The sequence below is a fragment of the Peromyscus californicus genome, unplaced genomic scaffold, assembly GCF_007827085.1.
Source record: "Peromyscus californicus insignis strain IS unplaced genomic scaffold, ASM782708v3 Scaffold_4__1_contigs__length_199733344, whole genome shotgun sequence".
In the NCBI taxonomy this organism is placed as follows: domain Eukaryota; kingdom Metazoa; phylum Chordata; class Mammalia; order Rodentia; family Cricetidae; genus Peromyscus; species Peromyscus californicus.
Genome location: NW_026294562.1, coordinates 175,458,091 through 175,482,542, shown reverse-complemented (window position 1 = coordinate 175,482,542; position 24,452 = coordinate 175,458,091). Strand labels below are relative to the sequence as shown.

At 55.5% G+C, this 24,452-nt stretch overlaps 2 protein-coding genes across 4 annotated transcripts in view; one reads left to right on the top strand and one right to left on the bottom strand.

Moving 5' to 3' along the window:
* Positions 1–883: 883 nt before the first annotated feature.
* On the top strand, positions 884–4,275 carry Hrc (histidine rich calcium binding protein). The gene is given in 7 exon segments (XM_052712470.1): positions 884–2,419; positions 2,422–2,719; positions 2,797–2,867; positions 3,227–3,295; positions 3,480–3,534; positions 3,906–3,942; positions 4,097–4,275. Coding segments are annotated over 7 exon segments (2,088 nt in total). The 5' UTR covers positions 884–898; the 3' UTR covers positions 4,134–4,275.
* Positions 4,276–4,382: 107 nt separating this feature from the next.
* Ppfia3 (PTPRF interacting protein alpha 3) overlaps positions 4,383–24,452 on the bottom strand; it is a 28,510-nt gene continuing 8,440 nt past the window's right edge. The window contains exons 7-30 of one of the 3 annotated variants that reach the window (XM_052712468.1): positions 24,153–24,374; positions 21,899–22,045; positions 21,677–21,811; positions 21,222–21,305; positions 20,278–20,409; positions 19,986–20,048; positions 19,820–19,899; positions 18,453–18,597; positions 16,236–16,423; positions 14,434–14,656; positions 13,211–13,374; positions 12,998–13,125; positions 12,339–12,432; positions 12,019–12,100; positions 11,296–11,496; positions 9,919–9,981; positions 9,732–9,758; positions 8,557–8,732; positions 7,941–8,038; positions 7,329–7,504; positions 7,169–7,237; positions 6,812–6,983; positions 5,451–5,522; positions 4,383–5,343 (exon numbers count right to left, since the gene is read on the bottom strand). In XM_052712468.1, coding sequence (XP_052568428.1) covers positions 5,464–5,522; positions 6,812–6,983; positions 7,169–7,237; positions 7,329–7,504; positions 7,941–8,038; positions 8,557–8,732; positions 9,732–9,758; positions 9,919–9,981; positions 11,296–11,496; positions 12,019–12,100; positions 12,339–12,432; positions 12,998–13,125; positions 13,211–13,374; positions 14,434–14,656; positions 16,236–16,423; positions 18,453–18,597; positions 19,820–19,899; positions 19,986–20,048; positions 20,278–20,409; positions 21,222–21,305; positions 21,677–21,811; positions 21,899–22,045; positions 24,153–24,374 — 2,928 coding nt within the window. In that variant the 3' untranslated portion in view covers positions 4,383–5,343; positions 5,451–5,463. The remainder of the gene's footprint in view (positions 5,344–5,450; positions 5,523–6,811; positions 6,984–7,168; positions 7,238–7,328; positions 7,505–7,940; positions 8,039–8,556; positions 8,733–9,731; positions 9,759–9,918; positions 9,982–11,295; positions 11,497–12,018; positions 12,101–12,338; positions 12,433–12,997; positions 13,126–13,210; positions 13,375–14,433; positions 14,657–16,235; positions 16,424–18,452; positions 18,598–19,819; positions 19,900–19,985; positions 20,049–20,277; positions 20,410–21,221; positions 21,306–21,676; positions 21,812–21,898; positions 22,046–24,152; positions 24,375–24,452) is intronic. The other 2 variants (XM_052712469.1, XM_052712467.1) reach the window with 2 other exon arrangements.

Genomic DNA, 24,452 nt, shown 5'->3' with positions numbered 1-24,452 from the left:
GCTGGAGAGTCAGAGGGTTTAGAATCCTAAGAGAGGACAGGGACCCTCAGTGACTATAATGGGGTGGGGGAGCTTGATTCATAAAGGACAAAAACCCAAAGAGCATGGGTATGTTGACAAGTGTGGAATGGCCCTCTGAGAAGGGTGACACCTGTCTCTTGCCAAGTCCCTCCGGTGGGGACAGCTGGGGCCTCGGTCGTAACCTGAGCCCCTAGCACCCTCCCCTGCTGTATTTATAGCTCTGGCCTGGTCCCCTGCCCCCAGAGCTGAGTTCCAGGGACAGGAGGTCATGGGGTGTTGGGGACAGGACTCCTTTACTCTCTTCCACAGCCTCTGCATGTCACCCACTCTCACACCACACGTCCCACCCTGGCTGCACATCCTCACTAGTGTACCCCCAGTTCTTGCATGGCAGGTCCCTTGGCTCCTATATTTACTCCTCATCGTGAGAGTGCCCCAGGCTCTTCCAGCATAGCATTCTAAAAGGCTAGCCTTTGTCTTAAAGTTGCCAAACTTGGGCTTTGGGGCAGTCCAAAGACAAGTCCCTGCCCCCTCCTGGCCATGAAGACCCCTCCGCCACCCAGTCCTGAGCCAGAGGAGCTGAGGGGAGGGGCAGGCAGGGAGTGACCAGAATAACTTAGGCTGAGGATAAATTTAGCCACAAGAGGGGAGGGGACAGACCCCATTGGCCCAGCAGTGGGAAGGGAGGTCCTGGAACCAGGGTCACGGGCCTCAAAGGGGACATCCTCAGAGAGGCATCCAAGACCTGAGGAAGATAGACAAGGAGAGAGTGGGAGAGATACCACCACCCAAGAAAGACAACCTCAAAGTCAGAACAGAAAAGGCGCAAGGACCCACCAGAGGCAGCTGAAGCCAGGCTCAACTGCTAAACGTCCCCATGGGCTTTCAGGGGCCATGGTTGCATACTTGTCTCCTTTGGGCCACAGTAGCCAGCCTGCTGGTCCCTCCAGTGGTGACCCAGGAGCTGAGAGGGGCTGGGCTAGGCCTCGGCAACTGGAACAACAATGCAGGCATCCCTGGGTCTTCAGAGGACATGTCAGCTGAGTTTGGCCACCACATCCACAGCCATGGGGGCCATCGAGATGAGAAGGATAGAGATCACAGAGAAGAGGGTGAGGATTTCTCCAGGGAATATGGCCACCAGCTCCAAGACCACAGGTACCCTGGTCACGAGGTTGGAGAGGAGAATGTCTCTGAAGAGGTCTTTAGAGGGCATGTTAGACAGGCCCATGGGCACGATAATGAAGATTTGGGGGACTCAGCAGAGTCTGAGAACCACTTCCCCAGACAGAGGAGTCACAGCCTTGACGATGAAGATGAGGACAACATTTTCTCCAGTGAGACTCGCCATCACATCGCCAGCCATGTTCACCACGGCCATGGAGGGGCAGATGATGATGGAGAGCAGGAGGAGGGGGTGGGAGTGGAGGAGGACTCTGATGATAAGCACCAGGCCCATGGTCACCACAGCTACTCAAAGGAAGGAGATGAAGCGGGTTCAGATGAACACCATCACGCCCACAGCCACAGACATGGAGGCCACAAAGATGGAGATGAAGAAGATGTTGACTCCAGTGAATCTGGACACCAGGCCCAGGGCCACCAAGGCCACAAAGATGAAGAAGATGAAGAAGAGGATGATGATGATGACTCCACTGAGCGTGGGCACCAGACCCAAGGCCACAGAAAGGAAGAAGATGAGGATGAGTCAGATGAAGACCATTATCACATCTCCAGGCCTGGACACCGAAGCCATGATGATGACGATGACGATGATGATGATGATGATGATGATGATGGCGGCTCCACTGAGCGTGGGCACCAGGCCCACAGACACAGAGGTGATGAGAAGGAAGGTGATGAGGATGACTCAGATGAAGACTACCATCGTGTCCCCAGCCATGGCCATCAAAGTCACCAAGATGAGGAAGAGGAAGAAGAGGAAGATGTATCCAGTGAACACTGGCACCAGTCTCCCAGACATACTCACCGTAGGCTCGGAAGTGAGAGTCAAGAAGAGGAGGTAACAGTCAAGTTCAGCCACCAACCCCAAGGCCACAAGTCTGACAAGGAGGAGGACTTCCCAGAAGAATATATGACAGAAGTCCCTGGCCATCACCACCACAGAGTCTCCAGGGAGGGAGACAAGGACATTTCTGCTGAGTTAGGCCACAAGGACCCCAGCCACAGGCCACAAGATCAAGATGAACAGACTAGCCAGGGTCACAGAGAGTCTGTCCAAGGTGACATTGGTCATCAGCCCCTGCAGCCCACAGGGGCTGGTTCTGAAGAATCAAAGAAGGAAGTTGACCATAACTCTCAAGAGGGCGATGAAGACTCAGGGCAGAGCAAAGGAGCCCACAGCGAGGAGGAGGAGGAGGGGGAGGAGGAGGGGGGGGGGAGGAGGGGGAGGAGGAGGAGGAGGGGGAGGAGGGGGAGGAGGAGGAGGGTCATGGCCTCCCCATGAGCCAGGAAGATGAGGAAGAGGAAGAAAAAGATGAGAAAGAGAGCAGAGAAGACAGAGCTGAGGTTCAGACTCCCCTGAGCCATCACAGAAAGCAGGAGGAGGAGGAGTCTGAGGAGGAGGAGGAGATCCTGGAAGAAAACCTGCTACCTTTCACCATCATCCCAAACCCCCTGGCTGGGAGGGAGGTGGCCAGAGAGGGCTCCAGTGAGGAGGAGAGCCGTGAGGTCACAGGTAGGTGAGCCGGCTCTGTGGGAGTGGAGAAGGCAGTTAGCCCACTGGTCAGTCACTGTTGCCTCCTGTCCCCACAGGTCAGCACGACGCCCAGGAGTACGAGAACTACCAGCCAGGGTCCCTGTGTGGTTACTGTTCTTTCTGCAATGTAGGTCCCTAGCCCGGATCTGCCTGGCACGCCCCGGGGTGCCGGTGGGAGGCCTCTGAACCTGGGAGTGAGGGGACACAAAAACAAATGCTCCAGAACAAGCTGGAGACCAGAAGCTGGGGTAGGGAGGCTGTGGCAATAAGCATTTATGGCCTCCGATGAGGGTCAGCCTCCCGGGTCCGCAACCACTCACAGGCCCTGCCCTGGGTGAGTGGACCACTTGGGGTTATCTTGAGATAGGAAACCAGGGAGGGTGGTTGAGGAGCCACCTGGAGAGGAGGGACTCTGAGTTCAGACAGGGAAGTGACCTGAGGGATTCTGGGTGGGGGCGCCTCTAACCAGGCTCTTCCTGTCCCCAGAGATGTACTGAATGTGAGAGCTGTCACTGTGATGAGGAGAACCTGGGGGAACACTGTGACCAGTGTCAGGTGAGGCCTTCCCAGAGACTCAGCCAGGCACCAAGATGGCTGGGCCACTAGAGCCCCCAAGCCACGATCCTGGCCTTACGGCACATCATGCCTCCTTCCTATATGAGCATTCGGACCCTCTACCTAGCCTCAGGCCCCGGGTGGTCCCAACTCAGCTCCCTGACCAGACCCTCTCTGTCCTCAGCACTGCCAGTTCTGCTACCTCTGCCCACTGGTCTGTGAAACGCTCTGCACTCCAGGTGAGCAGCCAAGGGGGAGGGGCGGACACCCACGGAGGGGCAAAGCCCGGCCAAGTGAACCCTAGTGGGGTTGGAGCCAGCCTGAGCTGTGAACCAGGAAAGCTGTGGCTGAATGGTGGGCTGGGGTGGGGGTGTGGCCATGGCAAAGGTCCTGTGTGCAGAATCTGGACTGAAACTAAGATGGAGCTAATGGTGAAGGTACTCCTAGAGTAAGTGTGGGACCAGAGGAAACAAACTGAGGGTGGGAAAGCTGGAGACCTAGAGGGTGCGAAGCAAGCAGGAATTAGAACGGTGCTGAACAGCACACTCCTGCACTTGCCCTGAGAGTTCCCCCACCATCCACCATGCCTCTTCTCTCTGCTCCCTCACAGGAAGCTACATCGACTATTTCTCCTCCTCCCTGTACCAGTAAGTGTGGGGGGCTGGGCTGGGGATGCTGTGGTTCAGACTGTTGGGAGAAGGGCTGGCCCACTGTGAGTTAGAGAGCGCTCCCGGGACTCCGTGGTCTCCTCTGTGAAATGGGCAGGGTCATGACGGCTAACCTTTGTGTCCTCCTGTCCAGAGCCCTGGCTGACATGCTGGAGACTCCAGAGCCCTGACCTGGCCACAGCTGTCGCAGATGCACCTCCCCTGGACGGCCCACCTGACAAGAGCTCTGAATAAACACGCTCCTGGAAACATCAGTGTCCCGAGTGAGATGTGGCCTGCGGGGAGCGGGGGGCGGGCAGGGCAGAGGGCAGGCTGAGGCATCAGCCTCCCCTAGAAGGCCTGAAACAGGAGGGCCTCGACTCCTTGATTCTGGAGGTGTTGGTTTGCGTTTTTAACATCTTGAGAACAAAAGCTGGGAGTGGTGGCACACACCTTTAATCTCAGTGCAGAGGCAGAGGCAGGCGGATCTCTGTGAGTTCGAGGCCAGCCTGGTCTACAGAGTGAGTTCCAGGCCAGCCAGGACTACAAAGTGAGACCCTGTTTCGGAAAAGGGCTGGTCAATACCAGAGCTTTTGAAACAGCAGGTCTTTACCCGTGATCACTGAGTAACGCCTGGGGCTGGGAGGCCAACTGAGCGTCGGGTGGGGAGCTCCCCGCTGTCCGTCCCCTCCCCACGCCGCCACATCACCCAGTGGCATAGCTGACAGAGGGATTTTCCCATGCAAACCCCGGAGCCGAAGGGGAACTGGGAACGCAGTGCTGCGTCCCTGACCCTTGGGCACAGACACCGCCATAGCACGGGGGCGGGAAGGCCCCGGGGGACACGAGACACAGGACGGGGGACAGGGGACCCCGCTCACAGATGACCCCCCGAGGACTGGCGACCAGACGCAGCGGGGCAGGGCTGAGTGGCACAGGGGGGCGAGGCTTGTAGCAGCGAGTCTGCCCTCCCCTCCTAGCGGACGAAGAAGGAAGACTTGGGCCCCGCGACTGGGCAAGAGAAAGGGGAGGGGCGGCCTCTCCCCGCATGCGGCCCGAGACGGAAGCCCCGCCCCCTTTCCGCAGGTGCAGGGTGTCTGGCTCCCATCCGAAACGGATCAATAAATTACAAAGTAGAGAAAAGGGAGGCGGAAGTTTGGGGTGGGATTTCTTCCTGTCCTCTTCTTCCGCTGCCCCCCTCTTAGTCCATTTCCTGTGGTTTGGTCCAGGCCCAGTCCATTTGGGAGGCGGGAACACGCACACCGGCTGGTGTGTATAGATGGTGCAGTCCTCAGTGCGTGCGAGCTCCCTCACGGCGGTCTCCGGCGAGACAATATTCTGGAAAGGAGGGGAAACGGCCCAGCCTTCGGGAGGGTCTTCATCCAAGGGAGAGTGAGGTCACTTGCATTGAGGCCAGACAGTTCACAGAGTGGGCATCACCTGGTATACCATCCTGTGTTCCTATTGCACCACCCCGAACCCTAAAAATCACCTGGCAGAGTCCTCACCTGTAGGTGCACACTAGCAGGAGTAAGTCCGCACCGAAACACCATCTGCTCGTGAGCTCCCAGAAGTCTGGCCTAGAGAGAGAGCAGCCTTTCAACCCGGAACCCCCTAGTTTTCCCCAGGGAATTCCCCTCCTTAGCACTGGAGATTGAAGGTCGGGGTCCCCCATTGTTTGTCAAACCCTAACCCTTTACTAGGGGATTCTAGGCAGGGGCTCTACCACTGAGCCACACCCCCAGCCCCTCACTGGGGGATTCTAGGCAGGGGCTCTACCACTGAGCCACACCCCCAGCCCCTCACTGGGGGATTCTAGGCAGGGGCTCTACCACTGAGCCACAACCCCAGTCCCTCACTGGGGGATTCTAGGCTGATGCTCTACCACTGAGCCACACCCCAGCCCCTCACTGGGGGATTCTAGGCAGGGGCTCTACCACTGAGCCACACCCCCAGTCCCTCACTGGGGGATTCTAGGCAGGGCCTCTACCACTGAGCCACACCCCAGCCCTTCACTGGGGGATTCTAGGCAGGGTCTCTACCACTGAGCCACACCCCAGGCCCTCACTGGGGGATTCTAGGCAGGGGCTCTACCACTGAGCCACACCCCCAGCCCCTCACTGGGGGATTCTAGGCAGGGGCTCTACCACTGAGCCACATCCCCAGCCCCTCACTGGGGGATTCTAGGCAGGGGCTCTACCACTGAGCCACACCCCATCCCCTCACTGGGGGATTCTAGGCAGGGGCTCTACCACTGAGTCACACCCCCAGCCTCTCACTGGGGGATTCTAGGCAGGGGCTCTACCACTGAGCCACACCCCAGCCCCTCACTGGGGAATTCTAGGCAGGAGCTCGACCACTGAGCCACACCCCAGCCCCTCACTGGGGGATTCTAGGCCGTTCCTCCGCCAATGAGCTACATCTCCAGCTCCCTGTTTACTTTTTGAGGCAGAGCCTCACTAAGCAGCCCTGGCTGTCTTGAACTCACTCTTCTGCGGCCCAGGCAGGTATTGATCTTGCGATTATCTGCCTAATCCTGAGTAACTAGGTGACAGGCCTGAGTGGCCAGCCCAGATCCCCCAGAGTTTCTGTGAGCTCTGGCCTCAAGCCCTGGTACCCTCCGACAGACTTATGTGCCCGGCTCCACCATGGGTTTCTCTACTTCCCAGCAGCCTGGGACCCAAATAAAGAATCCAAGTGGCTCAAGGCAAGTTCATCCCCATCCTGGGAAGGAGATGTGAGAATAATCCATTACAAGGAGTGCCTGAGTGGCTGGAGCTTTGTCCAAAGAGGCTAGTAGGGTAGACCAGATGGAAAGTTGTCCCAAGATGTGAAAGGGTCTGGACTGTCACATTTGAGGGTCCCTTACCTTCAGGCTGCAGTTTGCGGAGTGGGAGCCCCGGTGAGCCTAGGGCTCCTGCTGCAGCTGAGCGAAAGTTGGGGGGTAACATCTCAGCCGAGTCGGGGGTCACACCTCGGAGGTCTTTCTCTCGGAACATCTTCCTCCAGGATGGGGACCGGCTGAAGGACTTGGCACTGTCCTATTGTGTGATAGGAACCCAGGATGAGGGAGGAGGGCATAAGCTCCCACCCCACCCCTCCTCGTTAACCATGCACCGCATTCAGCTCAGCCTTCAACCACAGTTGGTTGGCAACACCAAGCCCCACCCCTTCATCCCTGATTGGTAACTGCAACTGGGGACCTCCGCGCTGTGGCCACGCCCACCTCATCCAGCCGTCTATCTGTGCCTAGGGAGATGAGGTTGCTGAACTCTTTCTCCAGCAGTTGCCGGGCCTGGGGAAGGAGGACGGAAAGAGGTTAGTGGGCCAAGGTTGGAGAGCGCAGAGGGAGTGCCCAGCATGTTCCCTGACCAGCCAAGGCTCGCCTGTGCATTCTGGGTAGGTATCTGTAGAAGCAAGGCCAGGTCGGAGTAGTCGAAGGTTTCATCCAGAGCCAGCAGTGCCCCGTGCACCCCACTCTCGGTGAGATTCGTAGCGAATTCCTTCAGGCCGAGCCCAGACACCCAACCCATGACTCGTTCGTTGGACCACACCATCACGTCTGGGGATGAAAGGGACTCTTAACTGGTGCACCTCCCAGAGGCTAGCCCTGTCAGATTAGCCTAACTCCACCCTCATTTCCCATACCTGCCTCTATGATGGCCCCACCCCTCGTCTATGGAAATGACCAGTTAGGCCTGTGATTACCATTTCCCTCCCTAGCCACGCCCCCACACTGGTTCTACTCGTCATTTGTGGGAACAGTGTCCTAGTGAGCAGGTTCACATTCCTTCTTAGCCAAGCCCTTACACTGGCTTTACCCCCTGTGTGATAGCGCACCCCAGTGGCTAGGACCAGCCAGTCCGGCATGCAACTCGACACTCATTTTATTCTCTAGCCACGCTCCCATGGTGACTCCACCCTGTTTCCAGTAGCTCTTGGAATCTTCAGCTTCCCTCCCTCCAGCCCGCCTCCCCCCTGCCCCCACAGGACCTCACCTCTAATCTGGGTCTGGCTCTCTTCCCTCCTCCGCTCCAGGTCCTTCCGGTCATAGTTGAGCCGTTTCAGGCACATGATACCATAGTGCAGACTAACCCTGAGCAGTGGGGAAAACTGGGTCACCCAGGAGCCTTCCCATGGCTCTTAATGTTGCTCTTACGGACCCCTCTGTCTCTGTCTCTGTCTCGTGCGCGCGCGCGTGTGTGTGTGTGTGTGTGTGTGTGTGTGTGTGTGTGTGTGTGTGTGTGTGTGATACTCATGCTAGGCAAGTGCATCCCTAGTGCACTAGTACTTGCTTGAGCTCTCTCTCTCTCTCTCTCTCTCTCCATTTTTACTTTTTAATTTTGAGACAGGGTCTCACTAAGCTTCCTGGGCTGGCCTTGACCTCACTCTGTAGTCCAGGCTAACCTCAAATTTGTAATCCTCCTGCTTTTGCCCCCCCCCCCCCCAGTAGCAGGTCACCAGGACCACATCAGACCTCACTTTTCCTATGGACCACCTTCTTGGTTCAAGGAGCACCAAGTGAGAATTTCATGGAACTTCTCGTTGGCCAAAGCCTCTCTCGGGGTGTGACCTCCTCCCCCTGGGCTGTCCCCCTGGCCAGGCAGCCCCCACCTGTGGAAGCTGTCCACCATCTTGAGTTGGCCTCGCAGCTCCTTCTTGTTCAGATGGTCCAACATCCGAGCATCGACTAGCGACTCCATGAAGTAGCTTCGGTACTGGGGCAACCCAAGGCTGGGCAGCCAGTCGTTCCCCACCCACTCGTGGTTCATGTCGCCATATGCCAGGATCTGGGGCCATGGGCAGGTGAGGGAGGGGGTCAGGCCCTCTTGTCCCTTCCCATATGTATAGGGCAAGGATAAAGTTCAGTCCCCCCCCAAGCTAGTTTTCTCCCCACCACAGAACAATCTGGCCTCACTGCTGGAGACAATGGACCAGCTCAGGGTCTCATGTAGCCCAGGCTAGCCTCAAATTCACAGTGAATTTTTAGGATAGTCTTGAACTCTAGCTCTTCCTGCCTCCACTCTCTTGAGTATTGGGGTTACAGGTGTTCACCCCCATTCCAAGTTAGTGCTGGAAGCTAGGCGTGTATTATAGGCAAGGACTCTACCAAATGACCCCCAGCTCTGCAAGTCTGCGCCCACTCAGCCCAAACATGACTACACCTGGAGAGTCAGGACTCCAACATGGCTTTCCTGACACCCAGAGACCATCACTCCTGCAACACCGAGAAAATACTCGTCCAACAGTCCAGTTCAGGACAAGACTATGAGATAAGCCCAAAGTCTTTCTCAACTTTAGGGCCAGGAAGCAGACCATAGCCCAACCTGGAGCCTCCACCCCTGGCAAGCTCAAGTCAGGCATCTCTCTCTCTCTTCTCCAGGCCACAGTGTACTGTGTCCTTCCCAAGTCTCACTCCCCTGGCCCACCCCACAGCCACTGTAACTAGCATAGCTGACACTTGAGCCACTGAATCTTCCCCAACCCTAACACAAACCCATCACTGCCCAGCGGCTCCCTTCGGTTCCAGCAATCCCATAGTCCCCAGCTCCCGAGCAACCCACAACCATGGAACGACCCGTGCACCAGGCTGGAGGTGGACACTGAGGGCTTCCATTTTGTCCCCCACCAAGCCACTAGGAACTAGTCCATAGCTGAGCTCAAAGCTGCAGCCTTCCCCTCCTGGGCAGGGACTTAGAATGTTCTGGCAAAGGGTGGGGCGCAGGGAAAGAGAAAGACCATGCAGCGTGCACAACTTGTTCATGCGAGCAGCCCGCCCTGCACCCTACCTGCTCCCAGCTGATCTCCTTGGTCTCCTGACCCGTTAGTGGGAAGAGGGGGAGAGAAGGGTGGGTTAAGGGGACAGGCAGAGGAGAACAGAAGGGACAGACGATGTATGGACAGACAGACTCCTCCCGGCCCCCACACTCAGTAGGAATAGTGCCACCCCCAGGGCCACCAGCAGGAGGCACTCACGGGTTTCGTAGCTGCTGTCAGGGACTCCATCTCCTCATGTGTCATCCACACGTTTCCTGTGGGCTGAGGGGCGCCAGGTGTTACGGAATGGGAGATGACACAGAATATAGACAGATGGTCCCTAAGTGCCCCATTCTGACTCATCTGTTTATGCTAATTCTGTTTGGGGTTTCAAAGCTGAGGTGTCAGAGGAAATGACCCTGTGTTGGGCATCTTCCATGCTGAAGTCTTAAGAGTTGGGACCTTGGGTCCAGCAAGATGGCTCAGCAGATAAAGGTGCTTGCTGCCAAGCCTGATGACCCAAGTTCTATCCCACATGGTGGAGGGAGACCTCTGACCTTCACACATGCTCTGTGGCAGACACACACACACACACACACACACACACACACACACATGCACACACACACACACCACAATAATTTCGGGGCTGGAAAGATGGCTCAGTGGTTAAGAACGTGTTGTGCGAGGTGGTAGTGGCACACACCTTTAATCCCAGAACTTGGGAGGCAGGGGCAATGCGGATCAGAGTTAGTTCCAGGACAGCAAGGGCTACACATAGAAACTCTGTTCAAAAACAACAACAACAAGAACCTAAGAGACAGACAGCCAGACAGAAGCATGGCAGCAAAGGATTTATAATAAAATTAGACATAACTCTATGTAATTCTCTTTCCTTTTTTCTTTTCAGTGCTCAAGTCGAACCTCCAACCCTGAGCTTGCTAGGCAAGTGCTCTAGTGCTGGGCACTTTTTTCACTTTCAAAATGTTTAAAATAACATTTACTTATTTTATGTGTGTGTGCCATGGCATTCGATAAAGGTCAGAGGACACTGTATGAGCTGATTTCTTCTTCTCCCATGTGGGTTCCAGGAAGCGACTCAGGTGGTTAGCCTTGGCAAGCACCTTTACGCACTGACCCATCCTGCACCCCCTCTCTTTTCCTGCAGTTTGAGGCCAGGTTTCACGAAGTAGCTGACCTTGAACTTACTCCGTAGCCTGGGCTGGCTTTCAGCTTGCTATCCTACTGCCTCAGACCCAGGTACCAATAACTATCTATCCCTTTGGATCTCTGAGTTCTAGGCCAGCCTAGTCCCCATAGTGAGTTCCAGGCCAGTCAGATCTACATAGTGAGATCTTGTCTCAAAAGAAAAGAAAAAGAAAACTATGCATTTGGGGACGGTTCCTCGGAAGTGGTGAACTCTCCAGGAAGGGAGTCTTGGGGGGAGGGGTAACAAGCCAGAAAGTCCTTGAAAGAGATGTCCCCTGACAAAGGAACTCACGTAACCCACCCATGACACATGGAGCCAATGGGCCAGGATTGGAGGCCGAGGAGGGATGGGGCCGGGCAGCAGGGCATGGATTGACAGGCACTCACAGTGCGGGAGGAGGCGGGTGCCGAGGGCGACGTGAGCGACACCATCTCCTGAATGGCAAGGCGCAGCTTGAGCCTGTGCAGGGGATTGCTGATGCCGATTTCCCGCTGGATCTCCGTGTCTGACAGGTTGGCCATGATGGCGCCGCTCTTGACATTGGCCCGGCAGGCGGCCACGTACCACGCAGGCATGCCCACCCAGAGCTGAGGCCACGGGAAGGCGAGAATGTGGAGGAGTCAGCGGAGAGAGAGACAGATGGGGAAAGTTCGCAGGCGAAGAAACAGAAGCGGCAAGACAGAGGCCCGTGGGAGAAGAGAGGGAGAGGAGGGATGAGCAGAGACAGGACAGATGGGAAGACAGACACGAGGCAGCGAGACCCGGAGAGACCCGGAGAGACAGGGAGAGGACAGAGGTGGGAGGAAGAAAGAGGAGGTGGTTTCCCTCAGAGCCTCGGGCCGACCTCCCCACCCACCCCACTTCTGGGCTTGTGTAGGGCAAAGCCGACCAGCCCTGGATAGCGCAGCTGTCGGAGGCTGAGGATAGAGGCCTGGTACAGCGGCTCGGGCTTGTAATCACAGCACACGAGAGGCTGAGGCAGGAGGGTTGCCACCAGTTTGAGGCTCCCCTGGGCTACAGAGTGAGGCTCTGATTTAGTTACGAAAGAAACTGAAGTGGGGGTTTGGATTAGTACCTCTACACTAAGGGTCATTTCAGTGTCAGATTACCTCCAGCCAGGAGACCACCGTGGGGCCATCCCAGGCAGCGAAGGGCAGGCCCTGGCGACAGGCCTCTTCCAGAAGTTCGTGCCTAGCAGAGAAGGCAGGCAGGAGCTGTGAAACCTCCCATGGACCTCTCATACAGGCACACACAACGAAAGCATCTTGAAAAGTGCCACAAGGTATGACTCTCAGTAAACCCACCTCCCCCACCCAGACAGCAAACCAACAACGCTGTTCCCAGATCCAGGGTCACAGGTCACGGCCTCTGCTCCTAGCATTTAGTCTCAGCAGCATCCACACCCACCCCACACCTTGTGGACACTCACTTCCTCTTGTTCCTTCTGTCCTTGTCTCCTGGGCCAGTCAGCTTGGAGAGCCCCAGAGGGTCAGTGGCCAGTGTTTCATCAGAGGGTGTCCCAGCTGGAGGCAAGCAATCATCAAAATTAGTGAAGCCTTGGGTCTGGGGACGGCAGGGGAGTGTGGTGGTGCACCTATCACCCCCAAGCATCACCAGCTCAAGGCCACTCTGTGCTACAAAGTAAATAACAGGTCAGCCAGGGTCACATAACAAAGCCAAAAACCAGGGTTTGGCGTGCTGCCGCACACCTTAGAGCCCAGTTCTGTAGGCTCAAAGCTAGCCTGGTCTACATAGAGAATTCTAGGATAGCCAGGGCTACATAAGGAAAGTGGAAGGAGAGAACTGACTTCACAAAGTTGTCCTCTGACCTCCTTACATATCAAGAACACACGGAGAATGATAATATAACTTTTTAATTTTAAAAAAGCAGGGGCTGGGAATATAGCTTGATGGAAGAGTACTTGCCTAGCATCCATGAGGGCCTAGGTTCAATTCCCAGTTCAATTTCCCGGGGGGAGGGGGGGGAAGTACTACCAAATGAAGACAGAAATGAATTTTTGAAATGGGGGCGGGGGCGGGGGGAAAGGCAGGGAGGGAGGAGAGGAAGGTTGGCATTACAATACTTACCCAGAGAAGCACTTTCCCGACCTGGGGGTCCCATCCGGCCCTTCTCTTTCTTGCCAAAGAGCCGACCTATGGATGACTTGATGCTCTTCTTCTTGGGGGCTTTGTGGAGGGAATCTGGGGTGCCCTCACTAGAGAGACAGGACAGAGCCTGGGATGGACACCATCCCCCAAGTCTTTGCCCCATCCCCATTCTCACCCCACATCCCTGCTGACCTTCCTCGGGGAGGAGCCCCATCTTCCAGGGACCCTGCCTGCAGTGCCAAAGCCTGGGTCATCCTCTCGAGACGGGCAGAGCGGGGCGTGGGTGGTGGGGTGTCTCCCGGAATGGCTGGGCCTTCCCCTCGTGGAGCACCAGCTTCCTCCTTGGGGACATGGTTCTGGGGACAGAGGTAGATACAGGGTTTGCTTGGGGTCATGATGGGATATCGACCGTGGGGTTTGAGAGGGTGTCTATGCTGTCCCTTGCTTGGGCACTGACTTGAAGGTAGGGTAGCCTAGGTCAAATGGGGGTGTAAAGGCAGTGACCGTGGTGCCCTGGAACTGGAGAATCCTAAACAGGAAGTGGCTTTGCAATAGATGACAGATATGGAGTAGGGATGGCCTCAAAGAAAGCTAAGGGGGCTCAGGTCCTGAGAACAGGAAACAAGATGTAGCGAAATAAAACCAGCTGCATATGACTCTGCGTTCCTCCAAGGCCAGTCTGCCTCCTCTACCCAGCCTCCTCTTCCTATTTTTCTTCCTTTTCCTCTTCTTTCTCCTCCCCCTCCTCCTTTCGAAATAGGGTTTCACTATATAGTCCAAGTTGGCCTCAAACTCACAGCAATCCTCCTGCCTCAGCCACACAAGCCCTGGGATGACAGGTGTTGAGTTACCATACTCAAGTTTTCAAAGGTCATTTGAAGATTATAAATCTCAAGTGTATGTGCACTTAAAAATAGTTTAATTATAGCCGGGCGGTGGTGGCGCACACCTTTAGTCCCAGCACTTGGGAGACAGAGGCAGGCAGATCTCTGAGTTCGAGGCCAGCCTGGCCCACAGAGTGAGCTCCAGGACAGCCAGGGCTACACAGAAAAAGACTGTTTCAAAGAAAAAAAAAATCACAGAGCCATATGCATGAAGCAAAAGCAAGTCAAAGCAGGATCGCTGAGATGGCTCTGTGAACTGGCTCCCAAGACTGGTACCTGAGTTCAGTCACCAGGGTGCATGTGTTAGGAGAGACCCAAGTGCTGCAAATTGTCCTCTGACCTCCACAAGGAGTGCTAAGGCATGCCCCGCCCCCACATTTCCAGAAACCAGCCTTCCTTTTGTCCTTTGGGACTTTAGGCTAAGGATGCTTCTGGAATTCACAGTGTAAAGGCTCTGGTAGCTCTCTGTGGGAAATTCTGTTTCTGACCTCTCCTACCTACACTGGGCTGGGGTGACAGAATGATACTCACGGTCTTCTCAGTTCCCTCACGGGCAGGACTGGGGGGTGCCAGACGAGGGGTGGAATGGCCAGAGCTGGGGGGTGAAGGGCTGGCGAGGGTGGAGGTGGTGAGGGAGGGCGGCAGTGAGCAGCTGCTGCGGTACCGGCCCAGTGAGTCAAGGCCAGAACTGGACACCCGGCTCTCCAGCTCTTCTGCACGCTGCTCCGTGGTTTCCTTCTCTTCTTGGATTAGCCTGGGAAGGGAGAAAGAAGATGAGGTGCAAGGTGGAGGGGATGGGGGGTCACTGATCCCACGGGACAGAAAGGCTGGAGGGGAGGAGGGTGTGACTCAGGACAGTGAATTGATTTAAGATTGTTTTGATGGACTGCTTGTCCATGGCTGCAGGGGCTCAGGGGAGGCAAGAAATCTTGAGAGTCAAGCAGTCACTGAAGGATTTTGACCAAATAGTTGTGATTTCTATCAATTAGAAGAGGTTAACTAAATAGTCTAATTTGGCATACACAAGGCTCCGGATTCAATCCCCAATACAACCAATTAGAAATTTAAAGATAATATTACTACAGGAAGAGACAGTGTCCTGAGAACTGCTAGAGCAAAATGCTAAAATCAGGGTGAAGCCAAGGACAATGTAAAAGTTCATGAATTCATTCAGTTTAGGAGCACAGATGACTAATGTCTAAGTTAGAATGTGATTGTGTTAGTCTTATTTCCTGGGAGCCCATGAAGGATGCGGGACAACAGAATGGCCAAATCAGGCACTCTCTGGAGAATCAGTGAGGGCTTCCTGGTTCTAGAAACCCTAGGTGGGTTCCTTTTGTGTGCGTGCATGCGTGCGTGCGTGCGTGCGTGCGTGCACGCATGTGTCTATGTGGCATGCCTGTGTGTATCGTGTTTTTTTTGTTGTTGTTGTTGTTTTTTATTTCAAGGCTGAGGACTGAACCCAGGGCCTTGCGCTTGCTAGGCAAGCGCTCTACCACTGAGCTAAACCCCAACCCTGTGTATCGTGTTTTCGCATATGTGTGTGGATGTGAGTGCACACAGAGGCCTGAGGTTGATGTCCAGAATCATCATTGGTTATCTTCTCCCTTCTTCCCTGAGTCAGCATCCCTCAGCCAAGCACAGCTTGTTGATATGGCTAGTCTTAGCAGCCAGCTTCCTCAGAGGCACCCATCTCTGTCTTCAGAGGCTGTAATTCCCAGTGAGTCACCTAGCCGGCCTGACATTTATGTGGGTTCCAGAGGATCAGAACTCCAGTCCTCAAGTGCACATGGCAAATGCGTTAACCAATGAGCCATCTTCCCAGCCCCTTCCTCCTGTCAATCCCTCTGTTCTTTCTTTCACTGTATTTCCTTCCCTCCTTCCTTCCCTCCTTTCTCTTCCTTCCTTCTTTTCTTTTCCATCCTAGGGATGGAGCCCAGGGCCTCACAGATGCTAAGTAAATGCTCTACCAAGGAAACTACACTCCCAGCCCAAGCTGAGGCTCTGGATTACGGTGTGAGGGTAGGACCTGCCAGAGGGTTATCTGCTGCTGTTGACTTGAGGCTGAAAGTCTTGCCATATCAGGAGGCTCTAGGACATGGTTATATGGAGCCGTGGTTGTCTTGAAGATTTCCCCTGCACTGAGTTGATGGTTGGTACTTGTTCACACTCTCACGTGAGTGCTGGCTCAGGGGCGTGGATGTGTTCCTGGGTGTGGAGTACTGTCTGGGAGAACTGCTTGAGGGCCACAGGAAAGTAGGCAGGCTTAGAGAAAGGGGTGGGGCTGACTAGGGAGCATCAGGGCTGTGGGGACAGCTTGGCCTGGGGCTCACTTGATTTCCTTGTTGATGGCTTCCAACTGCTCCTGAAGCATGATGGCCAGTGTCTGCACATCAGCTTGCCCACTGGGGGACAGCAGCTCAGCCCCGAACATCCCCTCGGCCTCCTCCTCATCGGAGCCATCTAGCTCTCCAGGGAACGGGGGTGGGATGGACCCGGCAGGAGCAGACCGTTCCCAATCCTGTCCCTGTGGGTGAGGACTGAGGTTGGCACTTGGCTTTGCACACACTCCTGACCCTACCCACATCCCATGATGCACTTCCTGTCCAGACTCTTCCTTTTTTTGCAACATGGTGGTGAAGCCAGGGTGTCAGCTGTGCCCCCCTTCAGCTGACCTATATCCCTAGCTCCTCTCCTGGCAGGTCTTTCTTGGACCTAAGAGATGACTAGATGGGTAAAATCCTTGTGTACAAGCCTGGTGACCGGAGTTCAATCCTCAGATCACATGTAAAGGTGAAGAAATGAATCCACGGAGACGTCCTCTGACCTCCACAGGTGTTTTGTGGCATGCATGCCCCCGTAATAAGTTTCCTTGTTCTTGGTGTGTGTGTGTGTGTGTGTGTGTGTGTGTGTGTGTGTGTGTGTGTGTGTGTGTGTGTTTTCTAGACAGGGTTTTTCTTCATAGCCCTGGCTGTCCTAGAATTTGCTCTATAGACCAAGCTGGCCTTGAACTTATAGAGATCTACCTGCCTTGAGAGCTGGGGTTAAAGGCACATACCTTTTCTTTTTAAAAATAATTATTTGTAGCAAAAATTCTATTTTTTTTTTTGTTTTTTGTTTTTTTGTTTTTTTGTTTTTTTGTTTTTGATTTTTGAGACAGGGTTTCTCCATGTAGCTTTGTGCCTTTCCTGGAACTCACTATGTAGCCAGGCTGGCCTCGAACTCACAGAAATCCACCTGCCCCTGCCTCCCAAGTGCTGGGATTAAAGGCGTGCGCCGCCACCACCCCCTGGCACAAATTCTATTTTATGTATGTAAGTGTTTTGCTGCTTGCATGAATGTGTGTGTGTGTGTGTGTGTGTGTGTGTGTGCACCATACGCATGCCTGGTTCCCACAGAAGCCAGAAGAGGGCATAGGATCTCTGAAACTGGAGTTACAGACGCCACCATGTGGATACTGGGAACTGAACTCAAGACCTCTGGAAGAGAAGCAGGCATTCGTAGCTTTACGCCTTTCCTGGAACTCACAGAGATCACAGAGGTGGGCCTCGAACTCACAGAGATCCGCCTGGCTCTGCCTCCCGAGTGCTGGGATTAAAGGCGTGCGCCGCCGCCGCCCGGCCACACTCTTCTTCTGAACTTTTTTCTCTTTAACATTACTAATTGTTTTGTGTGTGGTGGGTGGGTGTACATGTGCCATGGTGTGCATAGAGAGGTCAGAGGACAACTTTGGGGAGCCGGTTACCCCTCCGCCACGTTGGGCCTGGGCATTGAACTCACCCAGGTCATCAGGCTAAGCTGCAAATGCCATGACCCACGGAGCCACCTCACTGGCTCCACCTGGTTATTATTATTTTTCTGTTGTTGTTGGTTTCAGACTGGGTCTCACTGTGTTCACCTGCTTGGCCTGGAACACACAGACACCCACCTGCCTAGGAGTTCTGGGCGCTGGAATTAAAGGCGTTTGCCAGCAGGTCCAGCCCCATCTTGTTTTTTGAGACACAGTTGCTCACTGAACCTGGGATTCACTATCTAGGTTGGCTGACCACAGACTTCAAAGATCCTCCTGTCTGAGCCTCCCCAGAGCTGAGCAGGTACACAGCACCGCCTCCGGCTTGTGATAAGCGAACGGAAGACTGAAAAGTCGATGCTGCTGCTTACATGGCAAGGCAAGCACGTTGCTAAGTGTGCTTCTCCACAGCGTTAGTCTCTTCTTAGTGGCTCACCTAACTGTCCCGAAGCCGCGCCCACACCCTCGGCTCTCCCCTTCTTCCCAGTTCCCCCACCCAACCAGCTTCTTCACCTGGCCTCACCCCTTCTGGGATTCTCCACTCTCCCCCCATCTCCATGCTCACCATGTAAATCACAGGAGGAGATGAGATGTGCAGGCAGGTGGACGGCGGTAGTGGAGGCCAGGAGAGAAAATGGTGACTCAGAGTGGCACAGCTTTCCATCCCAGAACCCTCCCAGAGCTGCTCAGATCCAGCTGTCCTCCCCACCACTGCCCACACAAGCCCCTCTCAGTCTGGGCCCCAGAGGTGGCTGCTGACCTTGGAAGACTCATCCTTGGCCCCTGACCAGCGGCCCCTCTTGCCTGCCCGGCCACTGCCAGCTCCATAAGGATCCAGGGGGGCACCAGAAGGTAAGGTTGGTGCCTGGGAATAACGGAGCTCCAGGGCACTGCCAGGAAGAGACCTGTGAGCACAGGAAGGATAGTCAAGAACCCAAGGGCCAGAAAAGGGATAGAGGTTAGGGGTCACAGAGACAGGCCAGCCTGGGCTGGGGGTGGCAATAATTGGACTTAGTAAGTTATTTTAAAAAGAAATTGGGGCTGGGCGGTGATGGCGCATGCCTTTAATCCCAGCACTTGGGAGGCAGAGCCAGGCGGATCTCTGTGAGTTTGAGGCCAGCCTGGTCTACAGAGCAAGATCCAGGACAGGCAGGGGTTGTCCAAACAGAGAAACCCTGTTTGGAAAAACAAAGAAAAAAAAGGGAAGAAAGAAAGAAAGAAATGGGAATGAGATGTTTTGGGGAAGTTTGGGGGAGAGTTGTGACTGTGCATGATCAAGACACATGTATGAACTTGTCAAAGGATAAATTTTAAAATATTCTTTTCGTTTGTTGTTTTTTTCTTTTTTTAAATTTACTTATTTATTTTTATTTGATTTATTTTAATATTTATTTATTTTTATTTTATGTGCATTGATGTCTTGCTTGCATGTGTGTCTGTATGAGGGTGTCAGATCTCCCTGGAACTGAAGTTACAGACAGTTGTAAGCTGCCTTGTGGGTGCTGGGAATTGAACCTGTGTTTTCCAGAGAAGCAGCCAGTGCTCTTAACACTGAGCCATCTCTCCAGCCCATTTTTTTTTTCAAGAGAGGTTCTTGTAAAAAGAACCCCTGGTTGCCCTGGAACTCAAGAGATCCACTGCCTCTGCCTCCCCAGTGCTGGGATCAAAGGCGTGGGCCGCCGCCGCCACCACCTAGCTAAAATATTCTTAAATAAACAAAATTGATGAAGCTGCACCTGGCGGTATAAGTTTGCAGTCTCAGCTACTTGGGAGGCTGCAGCAGAAGGAACACAAGTTCAAAGCCAGCCTGGGCAACTTAGTGAGATCGTGTCTCAAAAGGAAAAGTAAGAGGCTGGAGATGTACAAGGTGGAGCTTAGAATTTCCCAGTGACAGGTGCGGGTGTGGTCAGAGGTAGAGCCTCTGCCTAGAATCTCCCAGTGAGGGGGTGAGGGTGTGACCGGAGGTAGAGTTTCTGCCTAGAATCTTCCAGTGAGGGGGTGGGAGTGTGGCTTGGTGATAGCATGAATGAGGCCCTGAGATGAAGAGCTGAGGATAAGGAGTGGAGATGAAGGGGTGATCTTGACTATTAGGGTCCCCTAGAGTAAGAACAGGAGGGTTTCCATCACCTGGAATAGGAGGAAGGTGGCCTCCCCCGTAGCTGGTCAATCTCCATCTGCATTCGCTCCATCTCAGCCAAGAGCTGCTCCTATGGAGAGGGAGCAGAGTTTTCAGGTGAGACTCTGTTGCTCTGAGGCCACGCAATAGCTTCCCCGCCAATTTCTAGGTTCCCACCTTGTTCAGCAGCAGCTCATCTTGAAGCTTCTTCATGTTAGCAATCTCCTCGCTCAGTGAGTTCTGTGGGGACAGGGGTAAAATGGAAGGGCGAGGCCAGGCTGGAGGGGTTGTGGCCTAGTAAAATTCTGCTCTTGGAATGTTCGAGCAAAATGGTGCCTTCAGTCACAGAGCCAAGTTTGTGGGGAGGGAGGTCTCAGCTGACAGATCTGAGGAAAATGGATGGGCCCCAGGATGGCAACTAGAGACAGCCCTGGTTGTCAAAGTCCTGGGCCAGGGGCTGGGGGCGCACCTTCTCCTCCAGCGCCCCCATGCGTTCCTTGAGGTGCAGCTGTAAGCGTTCGTTGGATTCGCTCAGCAGCTTGTCCACCGTCTCAGACAGTCGCTTATTATGGTCGTCGTTCATTTTCTCCCTCTGCCGGGCCTGAGCAAGGGGAAACAGGGCAGAGGCTGACAGGTGGGGCCTCCCCATATCATTGCCCTTGCTCTAACATGCCCTTCACCCTCCTCTCATCGCGATGCCCACCCAGCCGCCGGGCCCCTATCTCAGCCCACCCCTAACCCACCCTCATCCCAACCAAACCTGACTCTGACTCTTCATCTCAGCCCCGCCCACCATCCTGCTCCTCCCCCGTTCAGCCCCACCCTTCCTGTAAGTCTCACCCAGCCTTGCCCCCACCTAAGTCCCCCCCAGAGGTACCCTCACTAGGCCCACCTCATGTATATCTCATGTATATCTCACTCGACCATGTGCTCAGTTAAACCAACCCCTGGAGCCCCATCTAAGCCCCATTTACCAACCCCAGCTCCTTCATCTAAGCTCCTGTCCTTATTCTCAGGCTCTCCCTCCCTCCGTTCCCCTCTCTCTCTCTCTCCCCCTCTGTCTCTCCTAAGCTCTGCTCTCATATAAGTCCCACCTAACCCAATCACTCAGCTAAGTCCCACCCAGTCCCACCCCTCATGTAAGCCTCATACACCCTACCTAGCAGCATCTTGTAAGCTCCAGAAGCTCTGCCCTTCATCTAAGTCCTGCTATTCATGTAAGTCCCAACTAGCTCACCACCTCAGCGAAGCCTTGTCCCAGGCTCTGGCCCCTCTAACACACACACACACACACACACACACACACACACACACACACACACACACACACACACACACACACACACACACACACACACGCTAAGCCCCGCCCCCACCTCACTCTAGCCCCGTTGGCTTCCTCAGCCCCCTCACCCGCTGAAGCTCTTGGTTCTTCTCCTCCAGCTGTGCCTCCAGCTGCCGAAGCCGCTCTTCAAAGTTCCCATGGCGTTCCTCAGCCTAGTGGACAGGACCCGTGGAGTCTGACTTGACTCCTACAAGATCCCTTCGAGTTCCTGGCCCCGCACCCGCACCCCAGGCCCCGCCCCTGCACCAGGCCCCATCCCTGCACCCCAGGCCCCGCCCCTGCACCCAGGCCCCGCCCCTGCACCCTGGCCCCGCCCCTGCACCCAGGCCCCGCCCCTGCACCCAGGCCCCGCCCCTGCGCCCTGGCCCCGCACCCACCCCAGGCCCCGCCCCTGCACCCAGACCCCCGCCCCTGCACCCCAGGCCCCGCCCCTGCACCAGGCCCCGCCCCTGTACCCTGGCCCCGCCCCGCACCCCAGGCCCCGCCCCTGCACCCCAGGCCCCGCCCCCTGCCGGGCTGTTACCTTGTTGAGAGCAGCCACGCGCTGTGCCAGCTGAGCCTCTATCTCAGGCAAGGTCTCAGCCTTCTGCAGGGTCTGCTGGAGCTTCTGCTTGGCGTCATCCAGCCACTCGGCCAGCTGACGGCTCTTCTCTTCACTCTGAGGGAGAAACAGGCAGAAGAGCCGAGGGGCTCAGTCACCCAGCCACACTATCCTCCCATGGTCTCTGGCTAGGTGGGCTCCCACCTGTCGGTACAGCGACTCTTTGCTGGCCAACTCGTTCTCCAGCTTGTCGTTGGCATCGTGTAGAGACGTGGCCTCACGCTGGGCACTCAGGTAGCGCTTCTCCAGCGTGGTGATGCGTTCTTCCATATCCTCGCGCTGAGCCAGGGCCTAAACAGAGTGTAAGGAGCTGTGTGGACTACAACTCCCAGAAAGCCTTGTGGTAGCAGAGGCTGAGGACCCTTCCCCCAAGGACAAGGCACTCCAACACTCCAAGGGTTTATGGAAAATAAGCTCCTTGCCCCATTGTGCACCATAGCTTTTAAAACAGTTCTGGCTTACACCTTCCCATAAAGATGATGGAAGGCTCAGGGCAGGGTAGTGTCACCTGTGTGTAATCCCAGCAATTAGGAGGCAAGAGGACTTTGAGTTGGAGGCCAGCCGAGTTCAAGGCCTGCCTGGGATACATAGGGAGACCCTACCTGATAAATAAAAGCCCAAAGACCTATGGGATGCGGTCTCCACTCAAGCCATACTTCAGGGTAACACTGTCTCAGAATCATAGAGTACTTGCTAGTGTCTCTCTGGACAGTTCACACCCTCCCTCAAAAAGCTGCCGGGCTAGCACGAGCTTAGAAGCCCAGAAGAGATATACTAAGATCAGGTGGGAGATAGGCCTGCTGGGGGCTTTGTGGGAAGACTTATGGCAGGGCAAACAGCCCCTACCACCTGCCAGGCTAATGAAAAATTAAAAATAAAAAATTCATTTTCTCATCCACTGTCTTCAAGTATCCAGACCAGACCAGCAGAGCCTAGCACGCAGGACTCTGGGACAGAAGCCCATGATTCCACAGCCAAACTGGGCAAGTCACCCTGTCTCAAAGTAAAAAACAAAGCAGATAAAGGGATGCAGCTTGGTTGCAGAGCCACTGCCTAGAATCTCCCATTGAGGGGCTGGGGGTGTGGCTCAGTGGTAGAGCCCCTGCCTAGAATCTCCCATTGAGGGGCTGGGGTGTGGCTCAGTGGTAGAGCCCCTGCCTAGAATCCCCCAGTGAGGGGCTGGGGGTGTGGCTCAGTGGTAGAGCCCCTGCCTAGAATCCCCCAGTGAGGGGCTGGGGGCGTGGCTCAGTGGTAGAGCCCCTGCCTAGAATCTCCCATTGAGGGGCTGGGGGTGTGGCTCAGTGGTAGAGCCCCTGCCTAGAATCTCCCATTGAGGGGCTGGGGTGTGGCTCAGTGGTAGAGCCCCTGCCTAGAATCCCCCAGTGAGGGGCTGGGGGTGTGGCTCAGTGGTAGAGCCCCTGCCTAGAATCCCCCAGTGAGGGGCTGGGGGCGTGGCTCAGTGGTAGAGCCCCTGCCTAGAATCCCCCAGTGAGGGGCTGGGGGCGTGGCTCAGTGGTAGAGCCCCTGCCTAGAATCCCCCAGTGAGGGGCTGGGGGTGTGGTTCAGTGATAGAGTACCTGCCCTAGAATCCCCCAGTGAGGGGCTGGGGTGTGGCTCAGTGGTAGAGTACCTGACTAGAATCCCCCAGTGAGGGGCTGGGGGTGTGGCTCAGTGGTAGAGCCCCTGCCTAGAATCTCCCCGTGAGGGGCTGGGGGTGTGGCTCAGTGGTAGAGCCCCTGCCTAGAATCCCCCAGTGAGGGGCTGGGGGTGTGGTTCAGTGATAGAGTACCTGCCCTAGAATCCCCCAGTGAGGGGCTGGGGTGTGGTTCAGTGGTAGAGCCCTTGCCTAGAATCCCCCAGTGAAGGGCTGGGGGTGTGGCTCAGTGGTAGAGCCCCTGCCTAGAATCCCCCAGTGAGGGGCTGGGGGCGTGGCTCAGTGGTAGAGCCCTGCCTAGAATCCCCCAGTGAGGGGCTGGGGGTGTGGCTCAGTGGTAGAGCCCCTGCCTAGAATCCCCCAGTGAGGGGCTGGGGGTGTGGCTCAGTGGTAGAGCCCCTGCCTAGAATCCCCTAGTGAGGGGCTGGAGGAATGGCTCAGAAGTAAAGTGCCTGCCAATAAGAAGCTAGGACCATGACTGAGAAGTAGATAGAGCATGGTCCCAGGGTACGTGAGATCCTGGGTTCTATCACCATGGTAACAGAGTAAAAGGTGCTAAGGGCCATGCTGCCACGCACAAACACTCAGAGCAGTTCCATTGCACAAGTGAGGGAATTGGGGAATCCACAGATCTTAGAGACCGAGTCTGGGTCCTGCCATTCTTGAACTCGGCTACTCCTGAAGGGCTGGGGGAAGGCTGGGGTATGGGGGACAGAGAGCAGCTCTCCAGGGTCTCCGCCTCACCTCCTTGAGGTCTCGCTGCAGCTTGGAGTTAGCTTCCTCGGCCTTCCCCAGCTCGCGGTGAGCAGTGCCCAGCTCCTCCTCCAACTGGCTCATTTGACGGCACAGCACCGCCAGGCGCTCCCGCAGCTGGCACACCTCTGCACGCTGCCGTTCCAGGGCCTCCTCCAGCTCTGCTGTGCGCCGGTTGGGTTCTCCAACAGGACCCAGGCCATTGGCAAGGGTCTGGAGAGAGAGAAGAAGGAATAGACCCCAAAGTGGGTTGATCAGCCACCCCAGGGGCAGGGTACAATGAGGGGAAAC